The 21196-nt window shown below is 41.8% G+C and overlaps 1 protein-coding gene across 7 annotated transcripts in view; it reads right to left on the bottom strand.

The window, feature by feature from the left end:
• Window positions 1-21196, bottom strand: part of ing4 (inhibitor of growth family, member 4) — a 52019-nt gene that overhangs the window by 14613 nt on the left and 16210 nt on the right. For 4 of the 7 annotated variants that reach the window (XM_039763696.1, XM_039763697.1, XM_039763701.1 and 1 more), the window contains 2 exons: window positions 20634-20748; window positions 15393-15537 (listed from right to left, as the gene is read on the bottom strand). In XM_039763696.1, the coding sequence (XP_039619630.1) occupies window positions 15393-15537; window positions 20634-20748 (260 nt within the window). The remainder of the gene's footprint in view (window positions 1-15392; window positions 15538-20633; window positions 20749-21196) is intronic. The other 3 variants (XM_039763698.1, XM_039763700.1, XM_039763702.1) reach the window with 1 other exon arrangement.

Here is a 21196-nt window from a genome sequence, read left to right as displayed (position 1 = left end):
CACCTGACACTGTACTTTCTTCCCTGGGGGAAGGTCCCACATCAGAGAATTTCCAGTTCCTGCATAAAATTAAACCCGATCTAACGCTGTGCGTTTTCAAATGATATTGCATTACTGTAGTGCGATGATGTTTTCACATATATTGTCTCTTTCTTTCAGGTGTGTAATAGAAACCACAAGAAAAACGGACAAGCTCAAAAAATACACGTGTAATGCCATGAAAAGTGCACGCAGACACTTCATTTCACAAACATTGGTACGAGAATGCAGTCACAAGTACACTACAGAGCTATAGCGCGTCTTAATGTGAAAACAGCTGTGTCAGATGGGGTTGTATGGATTGATTCTGAATGCGACTGAGAGAATGAAAAGTGAATTAAAAAAAACAAAAAAAAAAACAAAGCTAACCTTTATAAGGATCATAAATTACACTGGCTGTTACAGACTGAAATCAAATGTATGCTTTTATTCTAAAATAGTAAGACTAAGAGCAGTTTACTTCTCAAAACGGAGTAGTGCAGGTTCGAACTCGCGACCTTTTGGTTCCCAGTCGGTAGCTGAATCTATTGCGCCACGGAGGCAATCATAATAAACAGGTGTCAATGTCGCATGTTAAGGCGGATTTTTGTTTCTGCAGTTATATTTTTGAATAAAAGTGCAACTGTTGTGTTATATTTGTAACTTTTGTGAAAATGTTTCTTTGATATCTGGACTTCAGGCTTCATCTATACTAATAAAAGGCAAAGCCCTCACTCACTCACTCACTGACTCATCACTAATTCTCCAACTTACCGTGTGGGTGGAAGGCTGAAATTTGGCAGGTTCATTCCTTACAGCTTCCTTACAAAAGTTGGGCAGGTTTTATATCGAAATTCTACGCGTAATGGTCATAACTGGAAGCTGTTTTTCTCCATTTACTGTAATGGAGAGGAGTTTGAACGCCGTGGGGGCGGAGTTTCGTGTGACATCATCACGCCTCCTACGTAATCACGCAGTACATAGAAAACCAGGAAGACCTCCAAAAAGCGCTGAAGAAAACATGCATTATATAATTGAGAAGGCAGCGAAACAATAAGAAGCGAGCGAGTGACATATACAACCATGTTCATGAGTTCTGCTACTTCAGAAACAAAGCACGATGTAAACCTACACTTTAAATTAAGTTCATAGACAGGCTGCTGCTGGCGTTTGTAATTTAGTGCCTGCCCATATAAGGCCGTCCGTTAGCGGCAATCCAATAGCAAACTCCCACTAAATATTCACGGGTGAAGGACTGTGCTTATGGAGAGGAAGATGAGATGGTCAGGGTGGTGTTTGACACAAACTCAGCGAAACTGCGAGAGAAAGTTTTAAGTGCCAGGACTAAGGTAACATTAAATACAGCCACGGACATAGCACGAGATGGCACCAGCACAGCTGGGAACCTTCGATGCATGTACACCGAGCGGCTCACGTGAACTGACGCAGTGCACAGATAAAAGACAACAGTTCCAAAGAGCTGAACAAAACCAATTACACAATTGAAAAGGCAGCAAAAAATATGAAGCGTCTGATAAGCATATTCATAAATCCAGCTACTGCGGAAACAAAAAACACGGTGGAAAAAGTCAATGTCCCGCTAAAGGAAGACAGTGTAAAAAAAACCAGCGCATGCAGTGTGTCAGGTCTCAGATAAAGAAGAAGACGAGCTGTTTATTGATGCAGTAAGAAACGAATCGATGAAAGAAACCTGTCATCTTTACAATGATTGACAAACACGGAATGTAACTTGAACACAACACATCCTACAAATACGAGCATGATTGAAAGAAATAATGATAATCAAATCCTTGGTGACAGCAACACTCAGTAACACTCACAAAACAAATACTGTATATTGACAGTCATGTTACGTTATTTTTAAAATGTTCCGTTTTCTTTTTCTAGCTTTTTTAACACACTACTTCTCCGCTGCGATACGCGGGTATATATATATGTATATATATATCCCGATCTACATACTCGAATAATGGATACTTTATTCGCCATCAATGATTGTTTTGGTAAAGCCATACTCAGTGTATTCATTAGATGAACGGTAAAAAGTAAGAGCGAGGGAGGATGCAGGCTGTAGTGCGCGTCAACTCTATCTGAATTGCGCGATCACATTTCAAAAAATATATCTTTTCAAGTTTTATTTAGTCCATATTTGTCAAACTCAAGGGCCACGGGCCACATCCGCCCGGCGTGTAATTATATCCAGCCCATGAGATCATTTTATATACTGTATTAATGTTATTAATGGCCCAGGTATATGAAGCGCTGGTAACACAATAAACTACAGATCCCATAATGCAGCGCTTCAGCTGCCTTGCCGAACACTTACCGCGTTAATCAAGTCTAGCTTATGATGCTGCAAGTTATTGCGAAGCTACCTCACACGATGCTGGAGAGAAAAGTTCATTCTGAAAATAGAGCCTTTAAAAAGCGATGGGAGGCTGAGTATATGTTTACAGAACCCGTGTGTCTCATTTGTGGAGCTAATGTGGCTGTAATTACAGAATTTAATCTAAGACGGCACTATGAGACAAAACATCACGGTAACCTAAATGCAATGCAGAAGATACAGAAAGCAGAATAATTAAATAAGAATCTGACACTTCAGCGGACGTTTTTACCCGTGCACAATCACAAAGTGATTTCAAGTGAAGCTGCTTTTATGGGAGACACAAATGCACCAGTGCACCTTGCCCCACGTTCCCTGTTGCCAAGAAATGTTAAACCAAGTCGTCACTACGGTGTTCCCAAATACGCACTGTCACACACGTGCGCATGGGAGGCAGCTAAAGGGCTTGAGTGAAGGCAGTTCGAGGCATGCCGGGTGTGGCAGAGTGCACTGACTCTTTTTCTCCCTTGCCTGTAGACCATCCCCGGGGGATTTCACCTGGATCACCTGACATCACTTCCGGGACTGAGCCAATGGAAGTCGGCCACACCAGCTCCAGTCCCTCTGATGTCACCTCCGCTCTGAGCCAATGGTGGAAGACCACGTGCGGATCCATACGACCTCACTTCCTGTCTCCCCCTTTAAAACCTGCCCCTTTTCCTTTGTTTCTTTAGTCTTGTTTTGGACTCGGTTGTGTGCACTTCAGTGCTCTGTATTTGGCTGAAAGAAAACGACTTTTGCAGCCAGGATACCACAATATACGGGTGGCTGCCCCAACTCTTTATCTGTCAATGTCTCGTTCTTGTGACAGTGGCGTAGCCGACAGGATGGAGAAGTCCCGGAGGAGAAGGGGACAGGACCTGCAATATACCCAGGTGGGAGCGTACCGGGGCCGAGTATTCAGGCGGGAGGGTGCCCGTGGTTGGCGTGACCGGTGCGGGCTCCGCCCCGGCACTCATAACTAGCCCATCTGGAGTGGCCAGGGAGTGTGCGGGTGGGGCTCACAGAATTGGGCTGCCCTGGAGGGGGAGGCAAAAGGGACTCAGTATGCTCTCTTGGGGGAGAGTGCCTGCCTCCCTGCGAAACCAAAGCCCCATTTACCACCTAGGGGTGCCCCAGACTGGCAGGTGAATAAAATAAAAATGGAGGTTGGACCCTGAGCGGCCAACCAACAAACAAGCCTGGTCCTTATGGGCAATGGTAGGGCATTGGCTACGGCCATTTGAAAACACGCCCTACCAAATAATAGAGCAGGTAGCTTGCTATCTGCTCCTGGAAGCGCTTCCCGTGGCTTCACCCAGCCGGTTTGGGGCGGCGGTTCAAGAACATGTCTGAGCTCATAGAGCTTATGGACGCAGAGGGCGGCCTCACACTCTGGGGAGCAGAACCGTCCTCATGTCAAACTCAGCCGGGTATGTTCCAAGACCTAGCCCCACCCTGTACAATCCGGAGCCGTATTGGCGTCCGCGGGCAGCGGCGCGCAAACCGCTTGGAGGCAAGGAGGAATGCAGGTGGAGGGTGAGGAGGGTTGGTGTGCTCTGGCTAATCCGTTGGCGGTCCCACATACTGGCGTGGTGATCGTCAACGGACACAAGACCACAGGTTTGTTCGACTCCGGCAGCAACATTTCATTGTTGCCGCCGCTTTGTGCAACCGCAACAGTGGCTAAATTTAAGACCGGTATAACCTGTGTCCACGGAGACATCCGCTGGTACAGGTCCGCCGCTGTGTCATCAGTTACGGAGGGTCAGTTCAGTAAGCTCACCGTAGCGTCCTACCTGATCCTCCACACCCGGTGATACTAGGGCGGGACTGGTCTAAAATCAAAAGCGGTGAGACACATACCACTCCGGGGTTAATTTGGGCCTCGTTATGGGCGGAGATAACCCGTCTCAAGCTGCCTCCACGCCGTGTAATCAGCCGGCAGAGAGAGACGGCAGTCGCCCTGACTGGCGTGGCAACTCCGGGCCGTCGCGGGCTAACACGTCATCCACCAACGCCGTGGCGGAGCGGGAGGAAACCACGCCCATTGAGGTCGGCGCTGACCCTCTCTCCGTGTTGCGGTTCCAATTTAAAAACGCCGGCTTCTTTTAGAAGGGAGCAATGGAATGATGACTCCCTGAAGTTTGTAAAAAATGCAGTGGTCCTTGTCAATGGCCAGCGCACTAATCAGTCGATGCCACAGGGCCCCTACTTTGTGCTAGATAATGACCTCCTTTACCGTGTAGCAATGCATGACGGGCAGGAGACGAGGCTGCTGCTAGTGCCACGTACCTTCCGCGGCAGGTCTGTGAGCTAGCACACGCCCACCTCCTAGGTGGCCACCTGGGCACCGAAAAACTCTGGAGCGGATCAAGCTCCGTTTCTACTGGCCAGGAATTAATGAGGAGGTTCGTCGCTTTTGCGCTTCCTGCCCGGAGTGTCAACTGCGACAAATTCCTAGGAGGGACCGTGCTCCTCTCATTCCTATTCCACTGATTGGCGTTCCCTTCCACAGAATCGGGGTCGACCTGGTGGGACCCTGGAGCCCTCAGCCCGAGGACACAAGTACATTTTAGTCCTCGTGGATTACGCTACACGATACCCCGAAGCTGTTCCGTTGCGCTCAGCTACCTCTAAAGCCATCGCACGGGAATTACTAGGGGTATTGGCGTGGGGATCCCCAAAGAAGTCTTGACAGACCAGGGGACCCCTTCACCTCGGAAACGTTCAAGGAGACTGCCAGATTACTGAAAATAAAGCATTTAAAGACCTCGGTGTATCATCCTCAAACCGACGGATTAGTAGAGAGGTTTAATCAAACTCTCAAGCAAATGCTGCGTAAGGTGGTCAGCGAGGATGGAAGGAACTGGGATCAGCTCCTCCCCTCGTCCTTTTGCCTATCGGAAGTCCCACAAGCCTCCACGGGTTCTCCCCTTTGAACTACTATACGGGCGACAACCTCGGGGCATATTAGATATTTTGAAAGAAGGCTGGGAAGAAGAGGCTCTTCCCTCCACAAACATACTGGAATATATCGCGCAGTTCTGCGATAGATTTGGAAAATTCGCCTGTCCTTAAAAGTCACATGGAGGAGGCTCAAGCAGCACAGGCCGGTACTACAACCGCTGCACGCCTCTTGGGAGTTCCGCCCGGAGATCGGGTCATGGTCCTAGTGCCTACCTCCCACTCTAAATTGCTTGCCCACTGGCAGGGCCCCTCTGGTTAAGGAGAGGAAGGGACTGGTCGACTATTTGGTGAGTCAACCCAATCGCCGGCCAAAGGAGCGGGTTTATCATGTGAACCTGCTGAAACCGTGGAAGGACAGGGACCCCGATCCCTCCTCCGGCCAGCCCGCTCACTCTTCGCTCACACACGACCTTAACTTCGCACGGACTTAAGTCCCAGACAGCGGCAGGAGCTGGAAACAGTTATCCGGACCGTTCGGGAGGTAGTCAGTGAGAACCCGGAAGGACCTCTCTGATTGAGCACAACATCGTGACAGAGCCCGGGGTTGTTGTCCGAGAACGCCCGTATCGTCTTCCCGAGGCAAAAAAGGCTGAAGTGGAGCTTGAGATCAAGCGCATGCTGGAGCTAGGTGTGATTGAGGAAAGTTATAGTCCCTGGTCCAGCCCCATTGTGCTCGTCGGTAAGCCTGGCGGAAGTTGGAGGTTCTGCAATGACTTCCGTCGGCTTAATCAAGTCTCCCAATTTGATGCTTATCCAATGCCACGCGTGGCGACCTCCTCGAGAGGCTTGGACAGGCTCAATACCTGACCACACTTGACATGACGAAAGGGTACTGGCAGGTTCCTTTAACGGACTCCGAAGGAAAAACGCGTTTAGTACCCCTAGCGGACACTGGCAGTATCGTGTCCTTCCATTTGGGTTACACGGGCTCCAGCAACCTTTCAGCGTCTGGTGGACAAAGTGCTTCGCCTCATAACTCATACAGTGCTGCCTACCTGGATGGCGTGGTCATCTATTCCAGCACATGGAAGGAACACCTACAGCATGTCCAAGCGGTATTACGGACACTTGGTGAGGCGGGCTCGGATTAATCCCAAGAAATGCTTCTTGGATTAAGCGAGCCAAATATTTAGGCTACCTGGTGGGTCGGGTACCGTAAGGCCACAGTGCTCCAAAATTGATGCCATTCTGAAATGGCCCGTCCATGAACCAAGCGGCAGGTCCAAGCCTTTCGGTTAGCGGGTACTACCGCCGGTTTGTACCCGGTTTTGGAGAGAGCGGCCCTTGACTGATTTAACAAAGAAGAGGGCCCGAACATTGTGGTATGGACTGAAAAACAGGCGCTGCATTTGGTGACTTAAAGCAGGCCCTTACGTCCACACCTGTTTTGATGGCACCTAACTTTTCTTTGCCTTTCATCCTCCAGGCGGACGCCGGACACAGGCCTGGGCGCCGTGCTGAGCCAAAGCGTCGATGGTGTGGAGCACCCCATCATGTTCCTGAGCGGAAACTGTTGGACCGGGAGACCAGGTATGCTGCGGTGGAGAGGGAGGCTCTGGCGATTAAATGGGTGATTACCCAGCTGAGGTACTACCTGTTGGGCTGGGAATTCACCCTTGTCACGGACCATGCACCCCTACAGTGGATGGCCCTCCACAAGGAGTCGAATCCGCGGGTCACCCGGTGGTTTCTTGACCTGCAGCCGTACAAGTTTTCGCTCGTTCATCGCGTCGGGGCGCTCTCCACGCCAACGCTGATGCTCTTTCTCGGTTCACGACCTCTCGGTTAGGTCGCCCGACCCGTCGGGTCTGGGCTAAGGGGGCCTTGTCACACACGCGCATGGGAGGCAGCTAAAGGGCTTGAGTGAAGGCAGTTCGAGGCATGCGGGGTGTGGCAGAGTGCACTGACTCTTTTCTCCCTTGCCTGTAGACCATCCCCGGGGGATTTCACCTGGATCACCTGACATCACTTCCGGGACTGAGCCAATGGAAGTCGGCCACACCAGCTCCAGTCCCTCTGATGTCACCTCGACTCTGAGCCAATGGTGGAAGACCACGTGTGCGGATCCATACGACCTCACTTCCTGTCTCCCCCTTTAAAACCTGCCCCTTTTCCTTTGTTTCTTTAGTCTTGTTTTGGACTCGGTTGTGTGCACTTCAGTGCTCTGTATTGTGCTGAAAGAAAACGACTTTTGCAGCCAGGATACCACAATATACGGGTGGCTGCCCCAACTCTTTATCTGTCAATGTCTCGTTCTTGTGACAGCACTTTGCTGATAAACTGAGCGCACTGAGTTTGCACGGCGCTTTGGTGACTTTGAAGAACAAAAAAAGTCCGTCTACATGCGGCTCGAACCTTGTGCATGTTTGGTAGCACATATCTGTGTAAGAAGCTCTTCTCAGTGATAAAGACTAACAAAACAGCACACAGGAGTCGCCTCACTGATGAGCACCTGCAATCCATCCTGAGAATCTCCACAACACAGAACCTCACACCAAACATAAACGAATTTGTTGCCAAAAAAAGATGCCAGGCGTCCAGCTCTAAAATGACATATGAGCAAAGACAACTGAATGATTTGATTTGTTATTGCTGAAAGGAACACATTTTATTTATATTTCCAGGTTTTGTTATGCAGCATGTTCATATTTGAATTTGTATAATTTTGACAGGATATATTTTTATGGAGCAAAATCTTTTGGGATATTTAAAATCTAAGTTTATTTTTATATAAAATTACATAAGAGTAAAGAAATTTGAATGTTTGTTCTTTTAATGTTTACTTTATTTCTAACTTGTATAATTTAGACAGGATATATTTTTATGGAGAGCAAAATATTATAAGTTGTTTAAGGTTTGAGTTGATTTATTCAGGAATAATATTCTGTCTGTTTTTACCATTCCTACCAAAGATATTTCTGTCGACTAAATAAAAATTCCTTCTATTTAAAATTTAAATAGAACTTGAACAAATCGATAGTTCATAATATCCACGCAGACTTGCACGTAAGAGCGGGAGTTATCCATTTTAACAAGCAGCGTATTGCACTGATATGAAATAGCTGTGTGTGTATATATGTAGATATGTATGTATATGTATATATATGTTTATATATGTGTGTGTGTATGTATACATATATATGTATTTGTGTGTATATATGTGTATGTATGTGTGTATGTATGTGTATATATGTAGATATATATGTATGTATATATGTGTATATGTATAGATATGTATATATATATGTTTGTGTGTGTGTGTATATATATATATATATATATATATATATATATATATATATATATATATATATATGACAACACTCATCACTCACAACAGTGACAAAACAATTACATTGACAATCATGTTACGTTATTTTCAAAATGTTTCCTTTTCTTTTTCATTGCTTCTTTAACACACTACTTCTCCGCTGCGAAGCGCGGGTATTTTGCTAGTACATTATATAGTTTATGCCTACATTTTGTCATCTACTACTAGAATAAAAAACGTTTCTGTTTTAACAATGTGTTTACACAGATTACTGTAGAAACGGAACAGACATGAAATGCGTGTGTTCCAAATAACGATCTACTATTTCCACTCTAAAACTTCACTTCACTCCCAGATACTCAATCAAGGCATGAGCTGAGAGAAGTTTGTGCACGTTCTAAATTGGTGGGGGGATGGAATAGCCAGCTGCTTCTACCTTCTCTTTATCAGCACATTTACAGGACAAAGGGCGCTGGCGGAGAGGTGTGAAGGGATTTAAGAAGCGATGTAAGGTGGGACGGATTTACGAGTGTTTTCGTAGGCTCTGGTAATTCCAGTGTTAAACCAAAAAGTTCTGTTTTGGTCTCATCTCTCCACAAAACATTCTTCCAATAGCCTTCTAGTTTGCCCATGTGATCTTTAGCAAACGAGCAGCAATGTTTTTTTTTGGAGAGCAGTGGCTTTCTCCTTGCAACCCTCTCATGTACACCATTGTTGTTCAGTGTTCTCCTGAAGGTGGACTCATGAACATGAATACAGTAATCCGTCCTCGATCGCGGGGGTTGCGTTCCAAACCCCCGCGTGATGGGTGAAAATCCGCGAAGTAGAAACCATATGTTTGTATGGTTATTTTTTATATATTTTAAGCCCTTATAAACTCTCCCACCCTGTTAACATTATTAGAGCCCTCTAGACATGAAAGAACGCCCTTTAGTCAAACATTTAAACTGTGCTCCATTACAAGACAGAGATGACAGTTCTTTCTCACAATTAAAAGAATGCAAACATATCTTATCTTCAAAGGTGCGCCATCAGGAGCAGAGAATGTCAGAGAGAGAGCTCGCTAAGAAAAGCAAACAATCAAAAAATCAATACGTGCTTTTAAGTATACAGAAGCACCGCAATAAAGCGGCATTTTGTAGAGGAGCGTCCGTGTTCTCTGTGCAAACAGCCCCTCTGCTCACACCCCCTCCGTCAGGCAGAGAGAGTGAGAAAGATAGAGAGAAGCAAACAATCTCAAGCACCGTGCGGGAAGCATATCTTATATCATTGAGGAGTTTTAGTTAATATGTAATGCATGCTCTGATTGGGTAACTTCTAAGCCATCCGCCAATAGCTTCCCTTGTATGAAATCAACTGGGCAAACAAACTGAGGAAGCATGTACCATGAATTAAAAGACCCATTGTCTGCAGAAAGCGGCGAACCAGCGAAAAATCTGTGATATATATTTAGATGTGCTTACATTTAAAATCCGCGATAGCGTGAAGCCGCGAAAGTCGAAGCGCGATATAGCGAGGGATTACTGTATTACCCAATGTAAGAGAGGCCTCCAGTTGCTTAGAAGCTACCCTGGGGTCCTTTGTGACCTCGCTGACTATTACACTCCTTGCTCTTGGAGTGATCTTTGTTGGTCAGCCACTCCTGGCGAGGGTAACAATGAATTTCTTGAATTTCCTCCATTTGTACACAATCTGTCTGACCGTGGATTGTTGGAGTCCAAACGCTTTAGGGATGGTTTTGTAACCTTTTCCAGTCTGATGAGCATCAACAATTCTTTTTCTGAGATCCTCAGAAATCTCCTTTGTTCATGCCATGATACACTTCCACAAACGTGTTGTGAAGAGCAGACTTTGAAAGATCCCTGTTCTTTAAATAACACAGGGTGCCCACTCACACCTGATTGTCATCCCATTGATTGAAAACACCTGACTCTAATTTCACCTTCAAACTAACTGCTAATCCTAGAGGTTCACATACTTTTGCCACTCACAAATATGTAATATTTGATCTTTTTCCTCAATAAATAAATGAGTATAATATTTTTGTCTCATTTGTTTAACTGGTTTCTCTTTATCTACTTTTAGGACTGAAGTGAAAATCTGATGATGTTTTAGGTCATATTTATGCAGAAATATAGAAAACTAGCCAACCTGTGGCGTACCATACGCCGCATAATCAGGTCTGTTTTTTTAACGATTTTAAAGCACAGGGAGAAAATTAACATTTGAAAAATCGGTAATGTAATAAATCAGCAAGAAAAGCAACATTGTAACAATGCACTGAACAAACCAACACACAATCGTCCGTGACTAAAAACTGGCGGACCGTCCTCGCGCCTTCTCCTGCCAGACGGGGGATGGGGGTGCACGGCACGGAGTGTGGAACGGGAGGAGAGTAGAAGGACGTCCATTCAGCTCCATCTGTCATGCTAGTCTGCTGATTTCTCGTTCAGTATGCACTGCCTGCTCATGTGTCCACCTCCAACTCTTCACTTGAGTCGTAGTCTTTACACAGTCCAGATATACCTGTGACCGATGCAGACTTTTTTATTGCTCTGTGCGGTTTTGGCTACTTTTCTATATATAATCCACCAAGACACCTGACCACGGTTGTAGCGAGGTGGGAGGGGGGTGTGTACAAAGGGTTGGGACGCAACAAGTGGAAGCGTATGAGTCACACTTAGTGGGAATTCCATTCGGGTTTGCAGCCCGAATGAGGTTCAACGGCTTACCCACGTCGGGTAGACACACGCTCAATGTCATGCGTAATTATTTATTGAATGCTAAACACTTCTGAAAAGACACGGTTGTCTAAATCGGGTTGGTGTGAGAATACAACAGTAAGAGAATGAAAAAATAGAACTCTGGAGAGAACAAAATACAACACAATAGTTAACCCGCTGCATAACAAACGCCGCATAATTATTTATTGATGGTTGAACACTTCTGGAAAGACACAGTTGTCTAAAAAGGGAGGGTTTGAGGATACAACAGAAAGTGAATGAAAAGATGGAACTCTGGAGAGAGCAACATATAATTGTCCATGAGTAAAGAAGAAGCATGTTTGACGCGGATGCGAATTGCTGTGTGTAGCGTGTAAAACAGTTTGCTATAGGGCACGCGGTCGTGCGTCGTAACTGAAAACTCGGTTTTTAAAGACTGTTTACTTCATTGTGTTTTAACCTCAGTTGTAAAGGATTGTTTTAAGGATCCCATGGGATACCTCTCGCAAACTGTTTTACACGCTGCATATGGTGACTCACCACCGCGAGAAACATGCCTCTATGAACAGTCAAGGTGTCTCGGAGGAACATGAGGCCTCTACGAGAGACGAATACAAATGACACCGTTCTTTCTGTGTCGTCGCGCCCGAGTTGGTGGGCGTGGCTCTGCGAGTTGTCGTCGTATCCAATGGTCTTGGAGTTGATAGGCGTGGCTCCTCCCTGCGTGCGCCATAGGTATCTTACTTGTCGGCGGCTTAGTGAATCCACGCCCCTTCCGGCGTGCTTTCCATGGGTGTCTTGCCTTAGTGAATTATATATATAGACTAGCAAAATACCCGCGCTTCGCAGCGGAGAAGTAGTGTGTTAAAGAAGTTATGAAAATGAAAAGCAAACATTTTAAAAATAACGTAAGATGATTGTTAATGTAATTGTTTTGTCATTGATATTGAGTGTTGTTGTCATATCTATCTATTTATATATATCTGTATATATATATTTATATATATCTGTATATATATATATCTGTATATATCTGTATATATATATATATATATATATATATATATATATATATATATATCTGTATATATATATATATATATATATCAAAATACCTCGATTGGCAGAGAAGTAAAAGAAAAGGAAACATTTTAATAATAACGTAACATGATTGACAATGTAATTGTTTTGTCATTGTCATGAGTGTTGCTGGCATATATATATAAATATATATATATATATATACATCTATACACATATATATACACAGTTATATATATATACACATATACACACATACATATATATATACATACTGTATATATACATACTGTATATACACATATACATATCTACATATATACTGTATATACGCATTTATATATACAAATCTACATATATATCCACATATATATATATATTAGGGGTGGGACTCGATTAAAAAAATTAATCCAATTAATTAGAGGCTGTGTAAGAATTAATCTTGATTAATCGTATGTAATCGCACACGTAAATTTGCCCCAAATCAAAATGGTTTTTTTTAATTTAAAAGTGTTTTAGTGGGCGACAGAATCAAATAATAGACATGTACATGAATATTGTAAACTGAAGCTGTTTTAATTTCTGAAAAAAAAGCCTTTAAACTGCATTTGAATTCAAAACAGAAACAAAAATATCATCCCTGGTTAAAATTGGGCAGACTTAAAATAAAGTGGTAGTTTAAGTACTTTAAGTAGATTTTCAGAATAGTATTGTCTTTAAATAATAATAACCAAAATTTCAACATAAAGTGCAGTTTTTCTTCTGAAAAAAATAAGTCAGAAACATAAAAGGTAATTTGACCAACTTAATCTTTAAACTCTGAGTAACCTTAGCCAAAATTATTTTGTACATTAGGCTAAAACAGTGAGATCATTGAACATTTTGTAATTAGATGTAATTAGAATTACTAACGGTCACGGAAGTCCAATGATCCCCAGTAAGAGCCACAAAGTCCGCTTTCTGTAATGCATCTAATTTTGCTTGCTTTTCAGTGTGCACAAAACCATGCTTTTATCAAGGCTTCTCGGAAGTCGAAATGATCAGTCGTAGGAACGCTTTATTCCGACTCTAACATTTTTGTAGCTGTGATGTGTGCATCAGTGTAATGGATGTACCAGGAAATGATGCATTGACAAAAGTTCCCGTTTGCTTGGAATTGAAAGTGTGATTAAATGCGTTATTTTTAACGCGTTATGGAGTACATGCATCGAAGCTTCTCAGCTGTGCTTGTGCTAATAAAGGGAAACATTTTAAAAATAACGTAACATGATTCTGCGTTAACCGAATATTTTTTCATACGTCCCAAACCAAGGAGATGCGAAGGTAAAATGATTCAGTATCGCGCGTACATACTCAGTGCATCTCCTCTCGGGAATCGAACCTCGAATGTCGGCATTAGAGGCAAAGACTCTACAATTGAGCCACAGCATGTGGCTTGTCTATCGAGTATGTACTGTAGATAGGGGTATATATATACATTTAAATATATACCAGCGTATCGCATGGAGAAGTAGAAGTTATGAAAAAGAAAAGGGAACATTTTAAAAATAACGTAACATGTCAATATACAGTAATTGTTTTGTGAGTGTTATTGAATGTTGCTGTCATCAAGGATTTGATTATCATTATTTCTTTCAATCAGGGTCGTATTTGTACGATGTGTTGTGTTCAAGTTACATTCCGTGTTTGTCAATCGTTGTAAAGATGACAGGTTTCATTCATCGATTCGTTTCTTACTGCATCAATAAACAGCTCGTCTTCTTCTTTATCTGAGACCTGACACACTGCATGCACGGGTTTTTTACACTGTCTTCCTTTAGCGGGACATTGACTTTTCCACCGTGTGCTTTGTTTCCACAGTAGCTGCATTTATGAATATGCTTATCAGACGCTTCATATTTTTTGCTGCCTTTTCAACTGTGTAATTCGGTTTTTGTTCAGCGCTCTTTGGAACTGTTGCTTTTATCTGTGCACTCGCCAGTTCACGTGAGCGCTTCGGTGTACATGCATCGAAGGTTCCCAGCTGTGCTGGTGCCATCTCGTGCTATGTCCATAGCTTTATTTAATGTTACCTTAGTCCTGGCACTTAAAACTTTCTCTCGCAGTTTCGCTGAGTTTGTGTCAAACACCACCCTGACCATCTCATCTTCCTCTCCATAAGCACAGTCCTTCACCCGTGAATATTTACCCGTGGCAGTTTGCTATTGGATTGCCGCTGACGGACGGCCTTCTATGGGCAGGCACTAAATTACAAACGCCAGCGGCAGCCTGTCTATGAACTTAATTTAAAGTGTAGGTTTACATCGTGCTTTGTTTCTGAAGTAGCAGAACTCGCTTCTTATTGTTTCGCTGCCTTCTCAATTATATAATGCATGTTTTCTTGAGCGCATTTTTGAGGTCTTCCTGGTTTTCTATGTACTGCGTGATTACGTGGGAGGCGTGATGATGTCACACGAAACTCCGCCCCCATGGCGTTGAAGCTCATCTCCATTACAGTAAATGGAGAAAACTGCTTCCAGTTATGACCATTACGCGTAGAATTTCGATATAAAACCTGCCCAACTTTTGTAAGGAAGCTGTAAGGAATCAACCTGCCAAATTTCAGCCTTCCACCCACACGGGAAGTTGGAGAATTAGTGATGAGTCAGTGAGTGAGTGAGTGAGGGCTTTGCCTTTTATTAGTATAGATTCTAAAGGGTTGACAAACTTTCAAGCACAACTGTATGTAGCTCTGTCAGGCTCAGCAGAAGTAGCCATGTAAAGCAACTCTAGTGGCTCACCATTTGTCATTTAATGGTGGAGGCGAGTTACCAGAATTGTCCGACTGCACATATGTACAGGTCAGATCAAGAAAGAATGGACACTGGCAAAGGAAAAACCTTTGTATAATGGACTACACACTATGTGCTAAATAAATATTGGTATTATCAGTTATAGTCTCAAACACTTCAAAAATCATGAAAAATTATGTTTTCAAACTTACATCAGGGTTGTCACAGCCAATCATCTCTCCATAGGACACTTGATGACACAGACAGTATGTTGGTTCATTAGGATCCACTGGCATATCTAACACATCTGAAGGATGAACTGTTCCAAAATTCACAGCAGGAGCACTGTACTCAGTTCTGTAGCAGAAAGGGAACACAAATATGGACACATATACCATATTCTGTAATATGCAGACTGGATTCTAGAAATGCACTACAGAGCATTTTGTTTATTTAGCACGGAATCATTACAACAGTACATTAATATTTACGATTGGTGTTCAGCCTAATGTTAAAGGGCATAAATGTGCCAGAGTACAGATTTGTCTCTAGCTGCGTCAAAATTCACCATACTCACTCTCTCTCTCTCTCTTTCTTTCTTGCATGAATTACTTTGTGAAACAATTATAATTAGGTTTCTGAGGATGAATTGTTTTTAACCCACTGAAGTGTCATACAGCATAATATTTATGGCATTTAAAGGACCATTATACCTTGAGATAATTTCTGATGATCCCTATAACATCTGAAATACTTGGATAAGGAACATGAAGAAAGAGCACGCACTTTGATAATCTTATGACTGACATGAATTTATCACACAAACTACATCAAGTCATTATGTTTACAAAGAAACATTCTTTAAAGCATATTTAAATAAGGTTTCCATGCAGATTAAGATATCCTGTTAATCCTCCATGTATCTGTTTTCTTACTTCCCACGGTTTTAAGGATTCCCTAATATATTCATTCTCAATGTATCGGCTTTCTTTTCAATTCTAAAAATGCAAATAAAAATAAATAAATAAAAAAACAGTTGCACATCCCAAATCTTCCTACTCTTTTAAGGGTTGATTTAATATGAATTCTTTTACAATTTATCAATTCTAAAAGTGCTAATAAAATTAAACACTTGCACATACTAAGTCATCCAACTAATGAAACAGTCAAGTCATTCTAAAGAGGTAGACATTTTAACAACATTTTACTATGAAAGTAGGCCTTCTAGAGCGAAAACAAAACATTTGGTAAAGTTAAATTACCTCACCTGTTTATTATAAATTAGCTTACAAAGTAGTAGTACTGTCACATGAACAGAGAAAATGAAATGCAACATATTGTCACTTTCTGGTCCAATAATAAACTTCACTTTGTTAAACCGAAAACACAATCAGCCTACCTGATCTTCAGTTATGCTTCCAGTTCATGAAACCTTGTAAACTTATGCTATTTTCTTCTCCACATTTGACTTGTTTTTTTCTACTTTATCCCTCTTACTCAAACATTTTATTTCCTGAAGTGGTTAGGTAAGATAGTCGCATTTTTAATCTTTTTGCTTATAATTATTATTAACTAGCCGTTCCCCGTGGCTCTGCCTGCAAACTAGTGAAACAGGACAAACTTTAAATATCAATAAACAAAAATGTATCGCTAGTTATGCGGAGGCAAGTTGCGCAGAGGTAGACTGACTCCCCACTTCTGACGTCACGGTTCCCACTCCCCTCGGCAGTATCTGTCTTGGATTAGCGAGAATATATCGATCCTGCAAGCGAACTATGATTCTTAGCGTGATGAGAGAAGTCGCAAAATCAACCAGAATGTTCAAGTAAATTCTAGAAAAATATCCAATCTAAATCCATTTAAGTAGTTCTCTTGTTCGCTAGCTAAGTGGATGTAAGATACATCTTGATGCTGGGGCATGAGTAAGGAGGGCCCCGCCCTGCTGCATCACTCTCAGATTGGCTGAAAAAAAAAAATCAGTACTGCAAGTGAACTATGATACTTAGTGCGATGAGAGGAGTCGTAAAATCAACCGGAATTTTAAAGCAAATTATAGAAAAAAACAATTTTAAGTAGTACTTGCGTGAAAAGTGGACAGACACACAGATGTTGGATTTAATATATATATATATATATATATATTCATATATATATATCTATATATTCACACACACACACACACACACACACACACAGTTAGGTCCATAAATATTTGGAAAGAGACAACTTTTTTCTAATTTTGGTTCTGTACATTACCACAATGAATTTTAAATGAAACAACTCAGATGCAGTTGAAGGGCAGACTTTCAGCTTTAATTCAGTGGGTTGAACAAAAAGATTGCATAAAAATGTGAGGCAACTAAAGCATTTTTTTTTTAAACATAATCCCTTCATTTCAGGGGCTCAAAAGTAATTGGACAAATTAAATAACTGGAAATAAAATGTTCATTTCTAATACAGTAATCCCTCCTCGATTGCGGGGGTTGCATTCCAGAACCCCCCGCGATAGATGAAAATCCGTGAAGTAGAAACCATATATTTTTTACTCTCACCACATGAGGCCAGGAATTGTCGTGCACCAGGAGCCACTGTACCAGCATAGGGTCTGACAATGGGTCCAAGGATTTCATCCTGATACCTAATGGCAGCCAAGGTGCCTTTGTCAAGCCTGTAGCGGTCTGTGTGACCCTCCATGGATATGCCTCCCCAGACAATCATTAACCCACCACCAAACTGCTCATGCTGAATGATGTTGCAGGCAGCATAATATTCTCCATGGCTTCTCCAGACCCTTTCACTTCTGTCACGTGCTCAGGGTGAACCTGCTCTCATCTGTAAAAAACACAGGGCACCAGTGGTGCATCTGCCAATTCTGGTATTCTATGCGAATGCCAATCGAGCTGCATGCTGCTGGGCAGTGAGCTTAGGGCCTATTAGAGGACATGGGGCCCTTGGGTCACCCTCATGAAGTCTTTCTGGTTGTTTGGTCAGAGACATTCACACCAGTGGCCTGCTGGAGGTCGTTTTGTAGGGCTCTGGCAGTGCTCATCCTGTTCCTCCTTGCCCAAAGGAGCAGATACTGGTCCTGCTGATGGGTTATGGACCTTCCATGGCCCTCTCCAGCTCTCCTAGAGTAACTGCTTGTCTCCTAGAGTCGCCTCCATGACCTTGAGACTGTGCAGGGAGACACAGCAAACCTTCTGGCAATGACACGTATTGATGTGCCATCCTGGAGAAGTTAGACTACCTGTACAACCTCTGTAGGGTCCAGGTATCGCCTCATGCTACCAGTAGTGACACTGACTGTAGCCAAATGCAAAACTAGTGAAGAAACAGTCAGAAAAGATTAGGAGGGAAAAATGTCAGTGGCCTCCACCTGTTAAACCATTCCTGTTTTGGGGGTCATCTCATTGTTGCCCCTCTAGTGCATCTGTTGTTAATTTCATTAACACCACAGCAGCTGAAACTGATTAACAACCCCCTCTGCTACTTAACTGACCAGATTAATATCCCATTAAGTTTCATTGACTTTATGCTATACTCTGATTAAAAAGTGTTCCTTTAATTCTTTTGAGCAGTATATATTATACACATACACATACACACACATACACATACACACACACACACACACACACACACACACACACACAACAAACACAGATGATGTACAGTAAAACCTTATCTGTCAGGGGTCGGTACCGAGGCTGTCACGGATAAGAGAACAGCTACTTCAAAATTGATGTACTCTAGATTACTGAACAGTCATATTTACAAAACAAAATATAAAATAGTATTAACAAAATTAATTCACATAATATTGTAACGACCAGTGAAATAAAGAAACACAACTCCAAGGTACTGGTTTTGTACATTTTACTTGCCGTCTTCGTTGCATAACCAAACGGTGCCCTGTCTTATACTCACCTCCAAAACAATAAAAGAAAGCTTTCCCTACCAATCAGTTTATCTCCTGCCACTCATGTTTCTTTTTTCTCTGTACCTTAAACACTCCTGCTGATTTTCTCCTGAGTCTCTACTCAAAACTTTGTTCCACCACAACTTCCATTTTTTTCCTAACTTCTCCTGTCATTTATCTTCTAACAGACGTGTCCACCCCTTACAGAACAGAAGCCATTCACTCAGTCTAGTTAGTTACAGCATTCATTACACACTTTCTGCTCTCCAACAGCACATACAAAGCTGACTGCATGTCATAATATTAACAAAACATAACAGAATTTAAAAATGAAAATTACAATAAAGGAGAACATTAAAATTCATACATAATCATGTATAGTTAATTGTAATAAAAGAGAAAAGCTACAAAACGCTATTAAAACTGAAGTTACGTAACCAACACTGTAATTTCAAAATGCAGCCTGTCACATGGTGCTGGTTAAGAACACTATGTGCCAGCAGAAGGGAGAGTTGTTCCAATGTGCAGAGCTCACAGCGTACCGCACTGCAGTAGCAGTACATTAATAAGCGCTGGCATGCACTTTTTTTTTTGGCCCCGATGGTTAACAGAGACTGATAGTTAATTAAGTAATGGATAATCAAGGTTTTAATGTACTTTTCTCCAACTGTATTTCTTCTCTGTATTCCTGTTTAATTCATTAGAGGTTCAGAATGCACTTGTGAAGAGGCATTGTTTCTAAAAACACCTTTGCAAAAAGTAGCACCAGTTGATGTAGCTTCTGAATATATTCCTGTATTTACCAGTTAATTTATTGTCTTTATCTTGAGGCAGCCAAGAAAAGTGCATTCAACTTTGTATGACAAAGCAGGCATTACTTTTACTAAGCTTAAAAACTTTTCTTTTAAAAGAAAAAACTTAAGAAACCTAAGACACAGAAGGCAAGTTTGGTCTCTGCCCTGCATATTTACTTTCTTTAAAGGCTAGGTATTGTAAGAGAGTCAATTGCTTGCCATCTTATGTTTAACTATTACTATACCAACAAGCTCAAGAATAACTGTTAAACACTTTACCCATAAACGGAGAAACAAGAGTGCCTCTAGTCACAAATGATGCTTAAGCACTCTTACCAACAGCTATCCATTTAGGCAAGGAAGGGTAAGTCAACTATGATTTTCATAATTTGGTACATTTCTTTGTAAAAAAAATAAAATAAAAATAAACACTTTTATATTTCCGAGTGTGTCGTATTTATTACCGAGAGCTTATGGAGAATGACATGCACATGACACTACTGCAGAAGCTGACACATATTCAAAGGTAAATAACAGAACAGCATTAATACAATGAAATATAAAAACAGTCATCACAAATATTACAAGTATATGCTTACAGTCCTCATGTGCAAAATATCAAATGCAGGACTGCTCCTGAATTTATATTTTTTTTTACCTAGTGTACAGTTCATTTCAACATTTAACACTGGTATGACCCACAAAGCCGTATTGATTTATAAATAGCTTATTTAACTTACGTATGAACCAGCTTCAACTTCTTTTGTCCATTTTTTGGACTGCTGTCTTCATCTGAATTCTTGATTTTTGACCGTGTCCGGGCCACTTTCTTCTCCTTTTGACCTCTGGCCTCTGCTAAGCAAGTGACAGAAAAAAAGAGACAGCAAGAGAAAACAAAGGGGGAAAGGCAGAAAAAAAGAAAAAAAAAAGAGCAATTTTGGTTTTTTTCCCCACTGTATTATTTTTTCACTTAAATTACATAAAAAAATAAATTGTATCGATTTTGCAGTGTTTTGGAACATGCTGCAATTTTATTCAAATTATAAGCCCCCTTCTGATTTTAAATTAAAGGAAGCATTGTTTTATTTAAGGAATGCTTTATGATGCAGTCAACCTTCTGAATTTTAATTTAACAAAGACAATGACTACTTGGGTTGCAGTCACTTATGTTTTTAATTATAATAGTTTTATGATTATAATATTAAATGATTTACATTTTAATGATAAAATGTTAAAGTATATATATATATATATATATATATATATATATATATATATATATATATATATATATATATATATA

This window comes from Polypterus senegalus, chromosome 9 (assembly GCF_016835505.1).
Source record: "Polypterus senegalus isolate Bchr_013 chromosome 9, ASM1683550v1, whole genome shotgun sequence".
NCBI classification, from domain to species: Eukaryota; Metazoa; Chordata; class Cladistia; order Polypteriformes; family Polypteridae; genus Polypterus; species Polypterus senegalus.
Note: the sequence above shows the minus strand (reverse complement) of the source record. Positions and strands in the feature narration are given on the sequence as shown.